General features: G+C 40.3%; 1 protein-coding gene across 1 annotated transcript in view; it reads left to right on the forward strand.

Moving 5' to 3' along the window:
* The first annotated feature begins 642 nt into the window (after positions 1-642).
* ROBO1 (roundabout guidance receptor 1) overlaps positions 643-19,720 on the forward strand; it is a 382,889-nt gene continuing 363,811 nt past the window's right edge. Inside the window, exon 1 of the mRNA XM_059921364.1 lies at positions 643-1,734. Within this exon, the coding sequence (XP_059777347.1) occupies positions 1,680-1,734 (55 nt within the window). The 5' untranslated portion in view covers positions 643-1,679. The remainder of the gene's footprint in view (positions 1,735-19,720) is intronic.

Raw genomic sequence — 19,720 nt, forward strand, 5'->3', positions numbered from 1 at the left:
TTTTTACATTTGTCCCTCTTCCTTAGTTACTTCCCCATTGTTAGCATTCTGATACTGAGAGTCAATGAAGTTGAAGGAGAGGCATTTGCTTACAAAAAAAAAAAAAAGTCCCCATGGCCCACTCCTGCGCCCCTCGAGTTGGGTAGCCTTTCTACGGGAGACTCAACAACTACAATTTAAAAGAAACTGATTTTCGTATTACGTATAACTACGTAATAAATTCTACGTAGTTATTTCTGTACCTCCTGTCCTATAGGCTTGTTGCCCACATTTGATTTTTTTTTTGTTTTTAATGGGAATAGGGAAGGGTGAAGACAGAGTTATTTGAGAGTTTATTTCAACTCCTGTAAGCGGTAGGGAAGAGGTTAAGCTGGACCAGGAGGCTTTTTGAAGTCTTTGGCTGGGAGGTTCCATTTGGAGAAAGGTGCAGGGGAGCCAAGGGTGTCGAGAGAAACAAGGCAAGTTCCAATTCGCTCGGCTTTGTGATCCTGAGCAGTTTGATTCTCACCTGAGGGCGTAGTCGGGCACCCTGGCTTGTGGATGGAAATATTAACGAGCAGAACTTGCCAGACCGGCGTCTGGAGAGTGTAGAGTGAAGCGTGGACAGGACCGCGCGGCCCCTTTAAGTATTCTCGGGCCGGGAAAGAGAGGGAGGAAACCGGGAGCCGCGGGGACGGTGGGGGAAACCCAAAAGCAATCGAGCCAGGGAAGAGGCAGCGTGAGAGTAGAAACTTCAGACGCCGCTGATCCCGGCGGAGCTCGGGTGAGCCGCAGCGGCCGTCGCTCCCACCCGCGGCAGCATCCTCCTGGCCCCTCTCCGCCACGCCGGGGAGGTCGGGTGCCTCTCTGCAGCTACCACGAGCCAGGGCTGCGGGCAGCCACCGTCTGGAAGTTTAGGCTCCAGCGTCCCAGCCGCGGAGAGTTTCGGGGTGCCTTGCGCGCACGCCCCCGCGGGCGAGGGGCCGGAGGGATGGTGAGCGCCGCGCTGGGCTGGGGGCGCCCGGGAGGCTTGAGTGTGTCCGCGGAGCTGCTGCCTTCCTCCGTACCCTCCGCATCCCCCAAGTGATGGGAACAAGGGCCCGCCCAGGGAACCGCTGTCGCCGCACCGCCCCCTTGCTCGCCCCCAGCGCGCGGAGTCACCCAGGCACACCCCCGGCACCCTGTGCCCGTCCTCCCGAGCTGCTGCCACTGCCTTGGCTGCCTTTGCCGCCGGCGCGGGTGGCCAGCTGTTGACTGGGCTCGCCTATAGACGGAGAAGCACTTTTCGGCCCTCCCTAATCCGTTCTCACACCCCAACTTTGCCGCCGCCGCGCCGGCCCTCGCCGCGGGAGCACGCCGGGAGGCTCGACAAGATTGTGGAGGCAGGAAACCGCACAACTGCTCTTCTGCTTCGGCTCTTTGTTGTTCGATTTGGATGGTCCTTGGAAGTGGCCAAGCCTCCTCGGAAACCCTGGCGCCAGAGAAGGCAAACCTTGGAATTCTTAGCCTGCAGAGGGCTCTGAGATATTGACAAGCGTCCGGAGAGGTGGACAAGTAATTGCCCTGAAAACTCCTGGCGGATTGACCCACGTTGCTTATATTAAGCCTTTGTGTGTAGTGTGTGGCTTCATAAATTTGGAGACCCCATTTCTACTCTCTCCTCTTGGCATGAGACTGTATGCAGGACCCACCCGAGGACAATGATCGCGGAGCCTGCTCACTTTTACCTCTTTGGATTAATATGTCTCTGTTCAGGTAACCCCGCGTCTTCTTCCTTCACCCTCCATTCCCCTTGCACGCCCCCTCTCCACTTTTCAAAATCAACCCCGAGCTGCATTTTGGCGACCTCTCCCTTCTAAGGCCGGAGGGGCCCGACCCCTGGCAGGAGTTTTAGACGAAAAGGTTCTTAGTTCCTACTTTGTGTGGTCCCCTTTCCCTCATCTCCCAAGACCTTCCAAGCCTCTTCGCAGACCTAGGCCTTTTGCCAAGTTCGAGGCACGCCCAGATCATTCTGGGCAAACGCACGTCGGAGCGCAAGGGTGGGAGAGTCAGCGGTTGGCGGTGAGCTTGGGCCATGAGGATGAGCCAAAGTGAGTTTCAGCCCTCGGCTGCTTCCCGCGGGAGGGGAGATGTGCGCCCGGGGAGCTGTAGCCCAGAAACCCGCCAGGATTCCTGAACCTGGTCCCCCAATTCGCCCCTCCTCTTTCGAGCAAAGGGGTTATTAATAGTTGTTTTATATAACCAAAGTCTGTAATTAAATTCGATTCTAAAGAAACTTCGGGAAATAACTCCTTCTTACGGTAGGATATAAACTATCCCCTCTGCCTGGGTGAGTTTAGAAGGAAAACAAGAGGTTGCAAGTATCTGAAAGGGAACACTTAGTTGTCTGGGAGTTTTCACTGGCAAGGGAAAACAGAAGGCTGAATTTAGGATTTTGGGGATTCATTAAATAGTACCAAAACTCTTCACATGAGCTGTTGGAAGGATACTGCAGTGGGATACGTCTGACCTAAGAGTGTACACTGCATCTGCACTTACAAATAGTTTTCTTACCCTCCCGAAGAAACTTTTACTATGAGGGAACAGAGCCACGGCTCAACTTTTCTTTCTTTCCTTTTGGTAGATTCTGGTTTCAATCAAGGATCCGATTTCAGGCCTTAAAACACACACACACACACACACACACACACACACACACACACACACACACACACACACACACTGTACCTCAGGGAATTTTTTATAGTCCTGTACTGAGCTTCAAGTTGCATCAGAGCCTGTAGGTTGGAGTCACTCAATTTCCATGATTATGAAACAGTTTTGAAAGGTTGGTTTGAGCTTTTTGTGGTCCATGGCTATGATTTATATTTTGACCAAGGATTTTACTTAAGGAAATATGTAAAAGAAAAACACACATCAGCTAAATGATAGCAAATAAACCCCTAAAATAATTTCAGCCCACGAGATATGCTTTCTGACTAAAAGGAACCTTTGCAACGGAACTAAATGAGAAATTCATTAAATTGTTATTCCTTTGAAGAAAACAGAAAACTGAAGTTTTCATTTCTGTCACAGTGGAAGGATGACTAGATTAAACAGGCTCTTTGGGGCCGGCCACCTCTTCTTCCAGTTTCCCCTCTCTCCTGTAGTTTTTTTCTTAGTTTGCAGATCTGAGGGATTGAATGGTTTCCCACCCCCATACCAGCCAAGGATGCAAATCAGAAACATTCAGATCTGATCTCTCTATTTGTCTCTCTTCGCCGAGTCTCCCCCTAGTTTAATTTACAGCTTCAGATACCTTTGAGATTTTTGTTGATTCACCTTCTCGGTTAAAGTTTATTCACGTGTGTAAAGTGAAGTGTCAGTGTGATAAATGACTGGAGGAGCAGATTACTGAAGATAGGGGGATTAATGGTCATTAGTCACTGTTTGAGCTGAGTTTGTATATGTTGGGACATTTTATCATGGCAGTAGATTAAAGATAGGGTCACACTAATAGGATGTCACTGAAAGCTAGTCGTGTCAGCGTGCAAATTCTGTCTTCACTTGGAGAAATATGTTGGAGCATGTACTGCCCTTTAGATTTAATAATTTGATTAGTACTTAGTATCTGAGGTTTGTACTTTAAATAGATAGAAGGCATTTATAACCTTAGAGCTGAAATGATTTCTGGCTTTGTTTTTCTAATTTAATTTTCCACCGAAGCTACTGGTGATTTTAATAAACCCAAGTTTTTCCCATAGGTGTGGTTATCTACTTTGTTGGTGGGGTCAGAGTTGTCCTTGTGAGATGCTCTCTCATATTTAACCTGAAGCTGTTTATCAGTCTTCTGCTGACTTTCACTCCAGCTGTGAATCTGAACTTGGGGAGGCCAGATTACTGGACTTGCTGGGGAGGGTTCACGACCGTGTGCTATTCTAAAGCCACACTATTGACTTGAATAAAACTTCACAAAACTCACATAAGTAAGTAGAGTTGGGCGTGCTCAAGACACCTGGACAGGGAATGAATGAAGTTCTTGAAAGACTGTGTTTCATATCTTGCCTCAAGCCTAAGATCACAGTCTATCACTTGTTAATGGAGTGTATTTAAGAGAAACGTGGTGAGTTTAAATAAATCAAAGTGTACTGAGGGGGTAAGGTACCTTCAACAAGATTTAACCTGTAAAAGCATCTATTGGTTGTCAGTTCTTTTTTCTTTTCCTTTTTTTTTTTTTTTTTTTAAACCTGGCTGCCAACTTAACAAAGTCCTATAGTTTTCTTCAAACAGCTTATAAACTTCACGTTGATGTGTTGATGTCATACTTAACATCAAAATATTATGTGTTTGTTTTTTGTAGTCTTTTATTTATTAGCCTAATGCTACAATATATAACTTTTTGTTCTAGGAAACTAAGATTTTGGAAAAAATAGGTATTTCTTTAGAAATTCTTTTTTACGGTGAACTTCTTTAGTGTTTGTATACCTGAGTTCTTTTCTGTGGAGAGCTAGACTTTTGGTGAGGGGAGCAGATGGGATAGCCCTGGAAAAAAAAATCTGTGTGATCTCTCAGGAACTGATTCTAAACATTCTTTCTTTATGGACTTCCTCTCCTCAACTCCATTTGATCAAACCTGCTTTTAAGTGAAAAAGTGATTGAATTTCAGTTCAAACTTAGGATGAGATCTGAACTTCAAATGAAGTAGAAATTCACTAGTGCTGTCTTTCTTTCCTCCTTTTCTTTGGGTGGGAGAGGTCTTTTTCTCTTGGGGGGAGGGAGATTTTTTAGATAAGTTTCACTTTGTGAGCCACTTAGCTGGGTCTGTGGTCTCTCTAACTGGAAAGATTCTTTGGTAATTCCAATAATTTCTTATTAATTTCTTTATAAACTTATTGGCTTTTAAATACACTTATCTGAATACTGTGACATCTTTTAAAGCATCCTATTTCTTGATAATGGGCCCTCTAATACATAAGATATTTACAGTTAAAATGTCTCAGAACAGTAAGTTTACCTGAAATTTTCCCTTAGTCTTCCCTATGACAAATGAAATACTTTTGTGTGAATAAAGTGATACAAAATGCTAAATTTCAAACCTATAATCACAGTTGTTTGTTTATTTATTTATTTTACGTTGAGTAGGTATCTGTAATTTAAAATACCGGGCAAGAGGAATAAGATTGGGAGGAAACTTAGAATAACAGCTTGTCAATGAAGATCATAAATAGTTGAGCATGTATCATCTTCTGTGTTAATAAGAGATGTTAAGGTAATGCTCATGTTAAGTTCTGGCCTTTAGAAAAATGTTCAATTCTAAAAACAAAAGTATAACTGCCTTGCATGCTTGATTTCTTATAGAAAAATATAAGGAAATCAAAATTGTTACTCAATTAAAAATGAGTCCTAAGGTAATCTGTAGAGTAAATTAAGAAATTCGGTAATAAGAAAGGAAAAAAAAAAAAAAGTGGAACCAGCAGCAGAAGTCTAGAGAAGTACAGTAGAAGAAACAGATCCATAATTAAGCTGGTTTTAAACTATAGGAGGAGGGAGAGTGGCAGTAGACAGAGCCAATCTTAGTGCACCCTCTGACCACACATAGCACAAAGAGCAAATCTGAAAAGTGGGCTCTTGAAAAATTGATGTCAGTGTGTATGCTCTATGTTTAATAACTCTATAAAGAACTAGACATATTTTAAAGCAAAGGAGTAGTTTGAAACATGGAGTAGTTTGAAAACAAAGGAGTAGTTTGAATCTTTAATGAATTCATAAGATAGGTTTTTTTTAAGCTATATTTAAGAAGACTTTAGAATGTTGACTTCCTCAGTTTATACAGAGGAGTGGAAAGCTAAGTAGTTACCTTCTGTATCATAATGTTTTTGCTTAGAGGAGACCAGCAAGTGAGAGAAGGAAATAATAAAATAAAATGAGATCAAGTTCAAATTCTGGGGTACCATAAGAAACTTTATCATGATGACTACTGCTATTGCTATGAAGATATGACTATCATTTGTTGAACGTTCACCGTTATCTTTTAATGCTTATAAGAGCCCTGTGACATAGGTGCTATTGTTACGGAAATTTTACTTTATCTGTATTTTATCGCTGTGGAAACTACATCATAGAGACGTTAGGAGATGTGGATGAGCAGGGATTTGAACCATGCTGATTCCAAAACCCTTAACCACTGTGCACTTTCCTAGTTGAAAGAGAGAAATGAAGGATTTAAAATAAGAAAGATTATGGTTCAATCATTTTTTTTTTTTTAAATTTTAAAACATGTCCCCCCAATTCACCCAAACAAGACTGTGGTTTGAACTCTTGAGAATTTGGAAGGGAGGCATTTTTTTATCCCGCCATTAAGTAAATGATCTTTAAATTTTTAGATCACCAAGCAAGATGATCGGTTCTTTACATTCAACCAACTCAACATCCAGGCTTTATCATGTCTGTATTTCCTGGCATGCTTAAAAAAAGACACCGAACAGAAGTCAAAACAATGACTGCTGGTGATGTAGAAATACACGGATTCCAAGTTGTATTTTGAAAAATGAGTGCCGTCCTCATTCATGCACGCTTGAGGAAAGATTTTGCTCTGAGTCCCAAGGCAATTAATTGGTGCTTATCAGGGAAGAGACTGTGGAGAAACAATCATTTCCCCTGGGGTTGCATCTTCCCCTCTGGGGTGGGCATGGGCTGGTGGTCATTTAGGAGTAGATGAGCCTTCTGCTTGACTGCTATTCACAGATGACTCACTTCATGGTGACTGATCATGGAAGGGTGTTGAGTGTTAATACCTGGTTGATCAGCTGGTTGGAAACTGCTTATGCATAGCCAATAAAGTTGCCATCCTGTGGAGATCAAAGGCCACCTCCTTTCCTTACGGTTATGGATTAGCGTGGTTTCCTTTTCCCCTCGTCCCTCTACCTTCAGCCCTTTCCTTCAATCATTCTGTTGAGGAAGAGGAAGAAAAAAGATTATCTGTAGTGTACAGGGAGATAGCTTTGATCTCCACTTCCCTCTCTTTTGCTTCCCTCTCTTTTGCGCTTTAGCCACCCGAAAGTCTATTTCTAATGCTGGAAGGTGTCATGTTGCTTGCTTCATGGGAGAGCTCAGTCTCATTTCCCGTAAGCCAAAACAGACTGCTACAAATTCCCTTACTTCTGTGATTTTCCTTGGCTTCCAAATGTCTTATGACAATGTTGTTCCACACATAAAACAATATTTTGAACAGCATGACTGTGCATATCTTTCTGACTTCATTCAGTGAGAGAAGTACCTCTGCCGTGTTCAGAGCTGTCCGTGGCTTAAAGCCGGAAAAGAATATCTGTTTATTTTATTTAATTAATTTATTTTCTGATTGGGAGGAGAGTGTATAGAAGGTAAACAATGGTAGAAAAGGTTCTTGGATCGTGAGTTTGATGCTGAATAGTCTACAGGCTTAATGCCTGTCACCTAGTTTGACACTTAAATGAAGCATTAAAAGCACCACCAGTGGATACAAGCAAATGTATACAGAGTGGTGTGGTTCTGCCTTAAGTGGGAATATATTCTTTTTGTGTCAAGTAAGTGATTTATATGTAGCATATAGGAAGTAGTAGGCTTCAATTCCTAATAATACAGTGTATCTCAGGGATCTGTTTTTTCGATCATGTTAGTCTTCCTTATTAGAAAACACATTTTTAAAGCACTTCTGGCAAGTAGTAGCTCATGGTCACACTTTCTCAAAATGCTCTTGATTGGATTTCAGAAAGTATCAAGTTCAAAGTATGGGTCATGTATGCATGTGTTCATGCCCTGAGAACCAGGGACAGCTTATCCACAGTCAGCCATGGAAGGAGCATGGAGCCTTTGGAACTCTCCCAAAATTATTTGCAAGAGGTTCTGCTTGACAATGTCAGAGACCGAATCTGTATCCCTGACACTCTGTAGGTTCTTCTTTTTTTTTTTTTTTAAATTTATTATTTTTGGCTGCGTTGGGTCTTCGTTGCTGCGCGCGGGCTTTCTCTAGTTGCAGCGAGCAGGGGCTACTCTTCGTTGCGGTGCGCGGGCTTCTCATTGCGGTGGCTTCTCGTTGCGAAGCGCCGGCTCTAGGTGCGCGGGCTTCAGTAGTTGCAGCATGCGGGCTCAGTAGTTGTGGCTCGCAGGCTCTAGAGCGCAGGCTCAGTAGTTGTGGCTCATGGGCTTAGTTGCTCCGCGGCATGTGGGATCTTCCCGGACCAGTGCTTGAATCTGTGTCCCCTGCTTGGCAGGCAGATTCTTAACCACTGCGCCACCAGGGAAGCCCTGTAGATTCTTCTTTTAACGTGAGGGAAGTTATTTTAGGAGTAATAAAATCGTTACATGTGACCATTTAGTACTTTAAAAATCATTTCAGGTATATGTTATTTCTTGATATAACTTAAAATTTCAATGAACAGAACAAGAGGTGTGCTTATATGACAGTCAAGTTCCTTGTAGCATATGATGTATGGTCATATTTTATGCACCATCATGGAAAAAAAAATCAACTCGGTAAACTCATTCCTGGATGTTAGCAGAAGAGGAAACAGAGGCCAGATTTTAGTTTCTCTCCACTCATGTGATGGAGGCCCTTTTATGTCATTAGCAATCCCAGGTAGAGTTTGAAAGGAAAATGGGGCGAAAGAATAAATGAATCAGGCCACATTTGTCTGTTCCAAGATCATTTGGCGTCAGACGGTGCTAACGAGGTACCATCTCAAAATTTAATCTCCAAACTTCAATAACATGCATACTCTATTTTCTGTTTTAGCATGTGGTTGTTTTCTTCCACTAACAATGTACTAACTTTTAGTTTGGCTAAAAGTATCTGCCTGCAATTCCTTTCCTATATAAAGGAAATATAAAATGTATACTTTGCAGTTTCACTGATCTAAAGCTGATTTTGTTTACTCAGGCTTGATTTAAAAGGCAGTCTTTTATTACTTGGAAACTTCACTAATGGTGCTTGTTCATATATCAAAGTGAGTTAAAACACATTTGTAAGTGTTAACTACACACCTCTGGGTAACTTTAAACTACTTTAGTTGCCTGGTTTGGGAAGTAATTTCAGTGTCTCCAGACCATTCAATTAGCAAGCTGTCTGAATAAAGTAAACTGGCTTGTACAGGCCGTGGGAGATAGACTCATCTGTTTTTCTCCCTTATATTTGAAGAGAAGTGAAAATTTCCTTACCAATCTGGTATTAAGTTTGGAACTGGAATTTGCTTCAATTAATGAACTTAGTAGTTCATTAATTGCCAAAACCTAAACACATACAAGGAAAATAGGAGATGGGCAGAAGCTTTTACTTGGATACTGCATGGAGAGGAGGAGCATTTAACTGACAAGATTGTTGCTATTCATCAGTTAATAATTAGGATTCGGTAGATGCATCATAAGGGCAGCTTTTATTTGGATTCAGTATGGTCAGAGAGGAAACAAAATTCATTGCATTATTTGGTCTTTTTTCCTGTTAAGGGTCATTCCAATCCAGGAGCTCGTCCTTTCCTAGGACCCCATATTCAAAATTACCCTTTCACCATTTTGCATTTGATACATTGAACATAATGCTTTAATAACCACACATGATTATTAAATATATTGTAAGATATATATGTGTATATATGTATATATATAGCCTGATGATGAATAAAACAAGTAATTAAATGATGAGGTATGGATCCAGTTGTGTGCATTGAACCTAAAGGACTAGGAATCAATAATATAATATCTCTAATAATGATTGTTATAAAGTCTAAAATGTATAAAGTTATGTGCTGGCACAGTGTTCATACACCTTATCTTATTTAATACCACATTAAGAATGAATGCATTGCTGTTACCCCTGTTTATCAATATGGAAAATGAGGCTCAGAAAATTTACGTTCCTTGACTGTGGTCAGTCAGCTAGTGTGGTAGAATCAGGATTTGAAACTCAGTCTGTCTGATCGCAGAATTTGGCTCGTCACCATTATACCCACTACACTGTTCCCTTATAGGAAAATCATTGTAGATGAAACAGTATAAAATGTGTAGATAACAAGGCTAAGATGCTTCTTTGTTAGGGAACTAACTTGTGCTGCCCAGCTGTTTTAATTGCCTTTTAGATGATAGATTTTTCTGGTATATCTGATTGTCTGTTCCCCTCTTTTGCTTGATAACCCGCAAAAAAAAAAAAAAGAGTGCACCCTGATATTATACACCATAGAACACAGAAATCTCAGTTCAGCCCGTAATATGATCTAGTGGAATTCAGTGCTGTTCAGTTTGTGGAGTAAATCTGAGGCAGTAAGAACCAAGTAAGTTTTATGAGAGCTCATTTGGGTAAGTGAATAGAAATGTCTTCATAGAGAAAATACAATTACTGGCATCTAGTTTCTCTAAGAAACTGGTGCTGAATTTTTGTTTTTTTGAGTTTGAAATTGACAGTGAACTTAGTGATACGATGTTATGGATAATAAAAGTATATTAGGCAACAGCTTGGTTAGAATCTGTCACTACTATTCCTTTAAAGGTGTATCCTTCTCAGATGGCAAGTTTTCTAGAAAACAAAGAATGTAGCATTGGGGAACAAGATCCCTGAAAACTGCCAGAGTCTGTAGTAACTATTAAAAACAGTACTGTAATCAACCCTCTCTCAGAAGTAATATAGTTGGTTTTTAAAATGTTACTCTTTTGTTCTTACTCTTTTTATTTATTTATTTATTTATTTATGGCTGCGTTGGGTCTTCGTTGCTGCGCGGGCTTTCTCTAGTTGCGGTGAGCTGGGGCTTCTCTTCGTTGCGGTGCACAGGCTTCTCACTGCGGTGGCTTCTCTTGTTGCGGAGCACGGGCTCTAGGTGAGCAGGCTTCAGTAGTTGTGGCACACGGGCTCAGTAGTTGTGGCTCACAGGCTCTAGAGCGCAGGCTCAGTCGTTGTGGCGCACGGGCTTAGTTGCTCTGCGGCATGTGGGATCTTCCCGGACCAGGATCAAACCCGTGTCCCCTGCATTGGCAGGCGGATTCTTAACCACTGCGCCACCAGGGAAGTCCCATTCTTTTAAATAGATACGTCTGACTAAAGATTGTTCTGTAATTTCTTAGGGGTGGTTTTCTCAGTTGAACTCAATAGTCTTCCAAAGTTATTTCCAAATGTGTAGATGGGGTGGTACGTTTCTCTTCTCTGTGTCCATAGGTTTATGACTTTATATAGGCTTAAATGAAAATTGAAAAATTTCCCGGTTCCTTACTCTTTACCAATAATCGAAACTAGGTATCATATCTAAAACCCTCCCTCATATGAGACCTGATCATAGCTTTAAGGTTTTTACTCTGTCTTAAAATAACTGCATAATAAATGTATTTCTGTGCATTTATTGCTTTGCAGCCTGCCATTCATTTGTATTCCATAATGCTACTTGTTTTTTATTATGAATGGAGCTTAATAACATTCTTTTTTCCTCAGTAAATGACTGTCAATCTTGATTATCTTGATTAGATAAATCAAGATTATCAATCTTGATAATACTGAAAAATTATTATTAACCAACTGTCTACTTTTGTTGCTGTTAGACACTTTAAAGAATGTTTTAGACATACTGATAATGTGTAGGACCTTTTAATACAACATCCAGGTTGTGTACTTACAGACAGGAAAATGTATGTTGAAGCACATGAGTGAATTGTTGGCACTCTGTGAATGAAAGATGTTTTGATATGATGGTAGAAGTGAGAATTGCATTTGAGAACTGATAGATTAAGGGGATTTACTTAGTCAGCAAACTCTCCCTGGAATAAGTAGGTTGCCAAAGAGTGTTGAAAGAAAGAATAGAATATCTTGTTGAGCAAGGTGAAGTGTTAGAAAAGTGCATCCAAGAGTGGTGATCTGAAAAACAGATATAATCTGTTTGAAGAGGTAGATTTTACAATAGTTAGTTGTTATAGAATTTCACTTATGACACTGTTATAGTTTAGAGGACATTATTTAATCATAACATTCATTCATTCACTTGATCAATCTTACCAGGCAACAGAGTATTAAAAAAAAAAAAAATCTCATTTCTTGCACTTAAGGAATTTATGCTAAATGGTTGATTGCCCAATAGGTAATTTAACAGAGGTATGCGTGACTACCCTGTGAGCCTAGGTTTAGGTCATAAAGAGCTTCCACCAAATGGAGAAGAGGTGATAAAAAATAAATATAAATTTGCTATCATAATTCTTAGAAATTAAGACATTTACTTTTTGGCATATTCTCTGAGGGTATGGATAGCAGTGTATAGACAAATAAACTTAGATATAATGATATATGTTTTATTGTTCTTAACCTATCAGAGAATCATTTGGACAGTATCTTAGAACAACTTTATTTCTGTGCTTCTACCCTCTCTGCAGTAACCTGAACACCTATTCTTTATTCTACCCTCATTACTTTCTGTGACAGGAGTTATCTCCTCATAGCATAGAAGATTCCATTTATAAGTTTTGTATACATTTTCCTCATTACTTAAGCTAAAACTTAACTCTATTTCCTGTCCTACCGGACTCTCTTTTACCCTCCGAACTACCCATGGTAAATTCAGTTTAGTTTCTACATGAAACTGTTTCAATATTTGAAGACAGCTATGCTCTTTTAAAATTTTCTGTTCTCTGCACACAAGATCTCTGTTTTCTTCCAATTTTCCTTATTTGATAAAGAGTCATTTCACTTGGTTATGTTCTTTTGTTGTTACTGTTTTTAATATATATTTTGTCAGTGTCCTAAAGTGTAACATGGATTTTGAGGATCCTGTTGTCTTTTTTAGTAAAAATTTAGATAACTTTTAACTTTTTCCTAGTGTTCAAATAAATATCTCATTTCATCTAAAAGTTCTGTCAGCATCCTGGGATGTAATGCTTTTCTGGATCAGGAGATTTAAAATATATTAATAAGCTAGATACTTATCTTCCCACCTTCATTTACCACTGAACCATCTTCGAACTGCCCTTCCTGTTCTAAAGTCACGATTCTTGGCAAGGAAGATAAACAAAATGAAATTTGTGAGATTCTGTTTTTCTTCTCTGATAATATTTTACAACAGTTGAAAACTGAAATGCCAATACAGGGCCTGTGTAAGGAAGGCCCTGTATCAGGTCTAAGGGATCCTTGGCTGGATGTTGCCATGGGGATGTATGGACTTAAATGTAGATAGACTTTCAGAGTTTTCAAGAAAAGGCATAAATCTGTATTGTAAAGTAAAATCTCCCAACCTATAATGGGAACAATTAGGTCTAAATTAATAATAAAAGTAACAACAACAATAGCAAGTCTTCACACCAAATGTGGCCCACAGATCATCATTTTGTAGCTGCAATATTACATTATCCGTCCCATATAGAACCGACCTATCTGTGGCTGTTTATTCCTACTCTAAATACATTGATTACCCCCTCACTCTGTTAGCTTCAGCGTTTTAGAAGCTTTTCCTTTTCTGGTGTTTGGCCATCCTTACTGTATTGTTACTAGCTAAATGGTTACATAATGGCTTATTTATTTAACCCAAAGCATCTTCCTTTATTGGGAGTTATTTACATTTTACAAATTGTTAAGCCAGGCAAAGTGATCAGTTTGACTGTATATGTTTATTCTTTTGTCCTAAAGCTAACAAACACAGAAAACAAAACCATGAGCCCTTTGATGAGGAAATTCCCTGATGAACTGAATAAATAAATATATTCTTGAATAAGAAGAGAAATTATCAACAGAGACAGTCTAAAGGTTTACTGATTGCTATTAAGAGACACACCACCGTGTTGCATATGAATTACAGGTTGAGAAAGTACATTAAGGAAATCTGAAGAAATAAGAATAAAATTGGGGCTGTGGCTGAATTGCAAAGAAGCTTTTACCTTCTGCAAGTATTTATTGCAGGATCATTTCTAAAACCTAGTTTCCCATATTTGTTTTATTATTTGTTTTATAGATCATTAGCTGTTTGACAGAAATATTATCAGGAGAGAAGCTTAATCTAAAGGGTCAGTAATCATTGCCAATTGAATATTAACGAGGAATGAAAATAAAGCATCTCTGAAATAATTTGTTGGTGCAAAATGTTATTTAATTTACAAAATATTGATTTATGCACAATTTTCAAGAGCATATCTAGCATTTCTGTGAAGAAACCTTGTGTATAATTCATAAATGTTTCTAAAACAACATTTGGAGGATTTCTTTAGGCAACGTAGAAATGGGATAATTTGCTCAGGTGTTCAAGATATACTGCAAAGCTAAATATATATGAAGGCATCTTTGTTAACTCTTTAAAAAAAACCCAAAGTGGTCATTTCTTACTAAATCTAAGTAAAATATTCCTCTATGTAAAAATTTCTTGTCTTCATTATGTTTCACTGTAAAGTGCATAGAATTTCTTTTTGTCTTCCAACGACTCATCCTGCTGGAAGAATATGGCAGAGTCCCATTGGGGATCATTAAGAGCATTACTCATGTTAGACATCTATCGGGGGCAGCCCTCCTCATGCTAAATTCTAGAGCCACAGCTCACGAATAATATGAGATGCTCACAGCACAAGGCAGGGAATAACGCTGGAGTGGGAGAAGGTCAAGGCACAGGCAGGGGAAGAGGTCAGAAGCAGTATTGTGCCCTGAGCAGTGAGCACTGATTCATGTGAAGCTGGAAACCATCACCAGCATTTCACTGTCCACAGGAGGCATGTTTAAAGATGAGCATTATTTGATGCTCTGACAAAATAGCTTGCTAACAGTAATGTATTCTTCATCACTTAAAAGGGCAGCCATGACTTTCACGTTTATTTGGAAATTATCTCTATAGTTGAGAACTGAAGCTTTTAAAGGAATGTAATGAAAACCTATCAGCTAATTTACCTAAGTCTTGTTGATTTTGTCTACTACTTCTTCCTGTTTCTTTCCATATAAAGACTATTCCATTTTTTGTGAACCACAGAAACGTTATGTTTGGTTTATTTTCTTAAGAGAAAGTACCCTGTCTTTGGAGGTATTTTTTTTTAATTTGTTTATTTTATTTATTTTATTTATTTTTGGCTGCATTGGTCTGTATTGCTGCGTGGGGGCTTTCTCTAGTTGCGGCAAGCGAGGGCTACTCTTCATTGCGCTGCAAGGGCTTCTCATTGTGGTGGCTTCTCTTGTTGCAGAGCACGGGCTCTAAGCGCGCGGGCTTAGTAGTTGTGGCACGCGGGTTCAGTAGTTGTGGCTAGCGAGCTCTAGAGTGCAGGCTCAGTAGTTGTGGCGCACGGGCTTAGTTGCTCCACGGCATGTGGGATCTTCCCGGACCAGGGCTCGAACCCATGTCCCCTGCATTGGCAGGCAGATTCTTAACCACTGCACCACCAAGGAAGCCCTGGAGGTATTGTTATTATTGATTTGATTATATTACACACCTGCCTAATTAGGGTTCCCTGCATATGAACCAGCTTCAGCCTCTTATCCCTCAGGCTTTTCAAATGCTGTTCCTCTATCTGGGACTGCTCTGTCTAGACCCATTCCATTCTCTCCGTTTTCCTCCCCTTTTCCCCACCCCAACTGCTCTTTGGCCTAATGAATAAATTCAGGTGTCTCCTCCTCCAAAAACCCTTAGACGCCCCTTCCACCCACCCGGTGTAGATTTGATGTACTTCTTATGTGTTTCCATAGCACCCTCTACAAAACTGTGACCTTGCCCATGATCATTCTCTATTACATTTACTTATCTAGGTCTCCTTTCAAACTATGAGGGTCTATATCTACTTAACTATTATGACGAACACATTCAGTGAATTAATAAGTGATTCAGTACATGAATTTCTTTGCTTTGACAGGAGTTATAAAAGGAATTAATAATCCCTCTGATTCTTGGGTAAATTTCATTTTTTAGAAACAGAGATGTGAGTAATCAGAAAGAAGAAAAACCAGAGTTGCCAAATTTGTTAAGTAATTTATAAATGGGAGCTCTCAAGAGTTTGTATTCACCAGATCCTACAAAATGCATTGGCTAGGATTTTGAATATCTACCTTTGCTTGGAGTTTCTAGGTTTTGCTATGATTTTTCTATGGACTAACTGTAGTAGAGTGAGGGAAAAAACACGACTTGGATTCAGACTTGGTTCTTTCTGGGTTTGAATCTGCCACTAGGTAGCTTTTCACCATGCCATGAGTGAGTTAGTTTCTTCACCTGTAAAATGCAGGAATTGAAACAGTGACATTTAGGCCACTTGCAGAATTTAAATTCTGTAGTTTTTAACCTAGGAACAACACAGGGAGCTGGATTATTTATCCCTGAGTTTTTCCTAATCAGTGTGTCTTCAGTAGAGTGTAGTGATTGTAAGGGAATGGGCTTCAGAGTTAAAATACAATGGTTTGAAATGTGGCTTCACTGCACACCAGCCGTGTCACCTTAATAGCTTATCTCACTTTTCTGTTTCCTTACCAGTAAAATGGAAATAATGGGGTTGCTGTGAAGGTTAAATAAGTTAATATACATAAAGTGTTTAAAACAGTGTTTGACATGTTCTCATGTCTATTTCAGGGTGAATTGTGTTGTTTTTATTATTGCTTTGTTGATTGGTCATCTTTATCACGATTTTTTTTTTTAAAGAAACTAGTTCATGATAGTTGCTTCGTATAGACCCTGACTTACAAACCCTAAACATAAAAATTATCCCTACAGAGATATCACTCCAAACCTTAAGACCTCTCCCCAGAGATTTAAAAACAACAACAACAAACAAACAAAGCAGAAGAAGGGTGAATGTTGTTAAGAGAAAATTCAGGGTTAATTTGACAGGTTGGAGACAGATTTCTGGGCAGATTGCCATGCCAGTGTGATAGCCATTTCTATCCGAATAAAGCAAAATATATTATTGTTTATGCTGTACGAAAATGCCAACAATTAGAGGCTATATCAAGTTGCTTTTCCCTCCCAAATTAAAAAAAATACTGTTACTGCCTCTAAGAGGATTAAGAGATTTGCAATTTACTGTGAATTATTTTAATCAGATTAAAGGTCCTCTTTTACTTGGAGTTCAGCTATTTAGCACTTGGGGAATGGAAGTTTTCCTTTGGAGTGTGGGATGGTGACAGATACTGGGAAGTGTCAGGGATGGAGAGGGGTGAGGCCATTTTGGCTCCTGAGTAATATGGGGGACCAAACTGGGAGAGTGAAATTCGAAGTTGGTGGTGGGGGGATGGGATGGGGGGGTGGCGTGGGTAGAGGAGTACCAGTAACGAACCTCACATGTTAAAAATGTTCTTTGAATCCAGCTCCCTTCTTTACTACTTAAGTCCTTCCTTCAAGAAACAAAAACCAAATCAGATTGCTTCCATGTCCTGGCTATTGTAAATAGAGCTGCAATGACCATTGTGGTACATGACTCTTTGAATTACGGTTTTCTCAGGGTATATGCCCAGCAGTGGGATTGCTATCGTATGGAAGTTCTATTTTTAGTTTTTTAAGGAACTTCCATATTGTTCTCCATAGTGGCTGTATCAATTTACATTCCCACAAGCAGTGTAAGAGGGTTCCCTTTTCTCCACACCCTCTCCAGCATTTATTGTTTGTAGATTTTTTGATGATGGCCATTCTGACCGGTGTGAGATTATATCGCATTGTAGTTTTGATTTGTATTTCTCTAATGATTAATGATGTTGAGCATCCTTTCATGTGTTTGTTGTCAATCTGTGTATCTTCTTCGGAGAAATGTCTATTTAGGTCTTCTGCCCATTTTTGGATTGGGTTGTTTGTTTTTTTGATATTGAGCTGCATGAGCTGCTTGTAAATTTTGGAGATTAATCCTTTGTCAGTTGCTTCATTTGCAAATATTTTCTCCCATTCTGAGGGTTGTCTTTTTGTCTTGTTATGGTTTCCTTTGCTGTGCAAAAGCAACCTAAGTGTCCATCGATAGATGAATGGATAAAGAAGATGTGGCACATATATACAATGGAATATTACTCAGCCATAAAAAGAAACGAAATTGTGTTATTTGTGGTGAGGTGGATGGACCTAGAGTCTGTCATACAGAGTGAAGTAAGTCAAAAAGAGAAAAACAAATACCGTGTGCTAACACATATATACGGAATCTAAAAAAAAAAAAGGTCATGAAGAACCTAGGGGCAAGACGGGAATAAAGATGCAGACCTACTAGAGAATGGACTTGAGGACACGGGGAGGGGGAAGGGTAAGCTGGGACGAAGTGAGACAGTGGCATGGACATATATACACTACCAAATGTAAAACAGATAGCTAGTGGGAAGCAGTCGCATAGCACAGGGAGATCAGCTCGGTGCTTTGTGACCAGCTAGAAGGGTGGGATAGGGAGGGAGGGAGGGAGGGAGACGCAAGAGGGAAGAGATATGGGGATATATGTATATGTATAACTGATTCACTTTGTTATAAAGCAGAAACTAACACACCATTGTAAAGCAATTATACTCCAATAAAAATGTTAAGAAAAAAAAAAAAAGTCAAAAAAACCCCCCACCAAATTAGAAGCATTAATACTGTATACAAGGACCTGATTTTTGGATGAGTCATTGACATAAATTTGGGAAATCGTGTCATTTTTAGAATAATTAGGTGGGTAAGATTTCAGCCTCTAGAGTAATTCATTCATTTAATAAATAATGACATCACATTCTGTGTGTCTGACTGGCTGTGCTCTCACCTTGGTGCTATCACTAGCTGTTTTAGAAAGTCCCCGGGATTTGTTTTAATCAGGTATGGCTAGACATGCAGACACAGAAATGACTGTCACGAAGTTGTTACTTACAGATTCCAAGAAGCGGGAGGCAGAGGGTGCCATGCTTCCCTACCTGGGGAGGGTTGGTTGAGGCAGAAGGAAGGAGGGGAGAGCTTGGGCAAAAGGCTTTACTGTGGTTTTCACAGGAAAGAAGGAGTAAGGCAGGGTATGAAAGCTGACCAGATTTAGGATTGAATAGTTTCAGTAACTTCAGCAGGTTGTCAGCTACAGGGAAGGTCCCTAACTAGGGACGTGGCCCGGGGGTGATTAGGGCAGAGGAATATTGCCTTCTGGAGTATGAGAGCCAATGGAAGAGGTGGGTCAGCGTGTGGGGTCTGATTGGTTGGTTTGTATTTGAAGAGTCTGTTCTTCCGCAAGTGTTTGCCATCTCTGGAAACTGACTAGCCCTAGGAGAGTCCTCTCTCCCAGTCAGCAAGGCCCCAGATGCCAGAACATCAGGAATACAAAAAATAGGGGGCTTCCCTGGTGGCGCAGTGGTTGAGAATCTGCCTGCCGATGCAGGAGACACGGGTTCGAGCCCTGGTCTGGGAAGATCCCACATGCCGCGGAGCAACTAGGCCCGTGAGCCACAACTACTGAGCCTGCGCTCTAGAGCCTGCGAGCTACAACTACAGAGCCTGTGCGTCTGGAGCCTGTGCTCCGCAGTGAGAGGCCGTGACAGTGAGAGGCCCGCGCACCGCGATGAAGAGTGGCCCCCGCTCGCAGCAACTAAAGAAAGCCCTCGCACAGAAACGAAGACCCAACGCAGCCAAAAATAAAAATAAATAAATTAAAAAAAAAAAGAATACAAAAAATAAGAAAGTAGAGTTAATATATTAGCGAACTATGTGAACTTGGTTCTATTAAGTTTTCTAAGCCTTAGTGTCTTCATCTGATAGCAATAATACCTACCTTGAAGAGTTTTGAGATTAAATGGGAAAAGGCATTATTTTCCTCATAAGAAATATTTAATAAGTAGTAGAAGTTCAAAGTCCAGAAAGGTGATGTAGAAATGAATTGGGAGTTCCAACCAATA

The sequence above is a fragment of the Balaenoptera ricei genome, chromosome 4 (genome assembly GCF_028023285.1).
Source record: "Balaenoptera ricei isolate mBalRic1 chromosome 4, mBalRic1.hap2, whole genome shotgun sequence".
NCBI classification, from domain to species: Eukaryota; Metazoa; Chordata; class Mammalia; order Artiodactyla; family Balaenopteridae; genus Balaenoptera; species Balaenoptera ricei.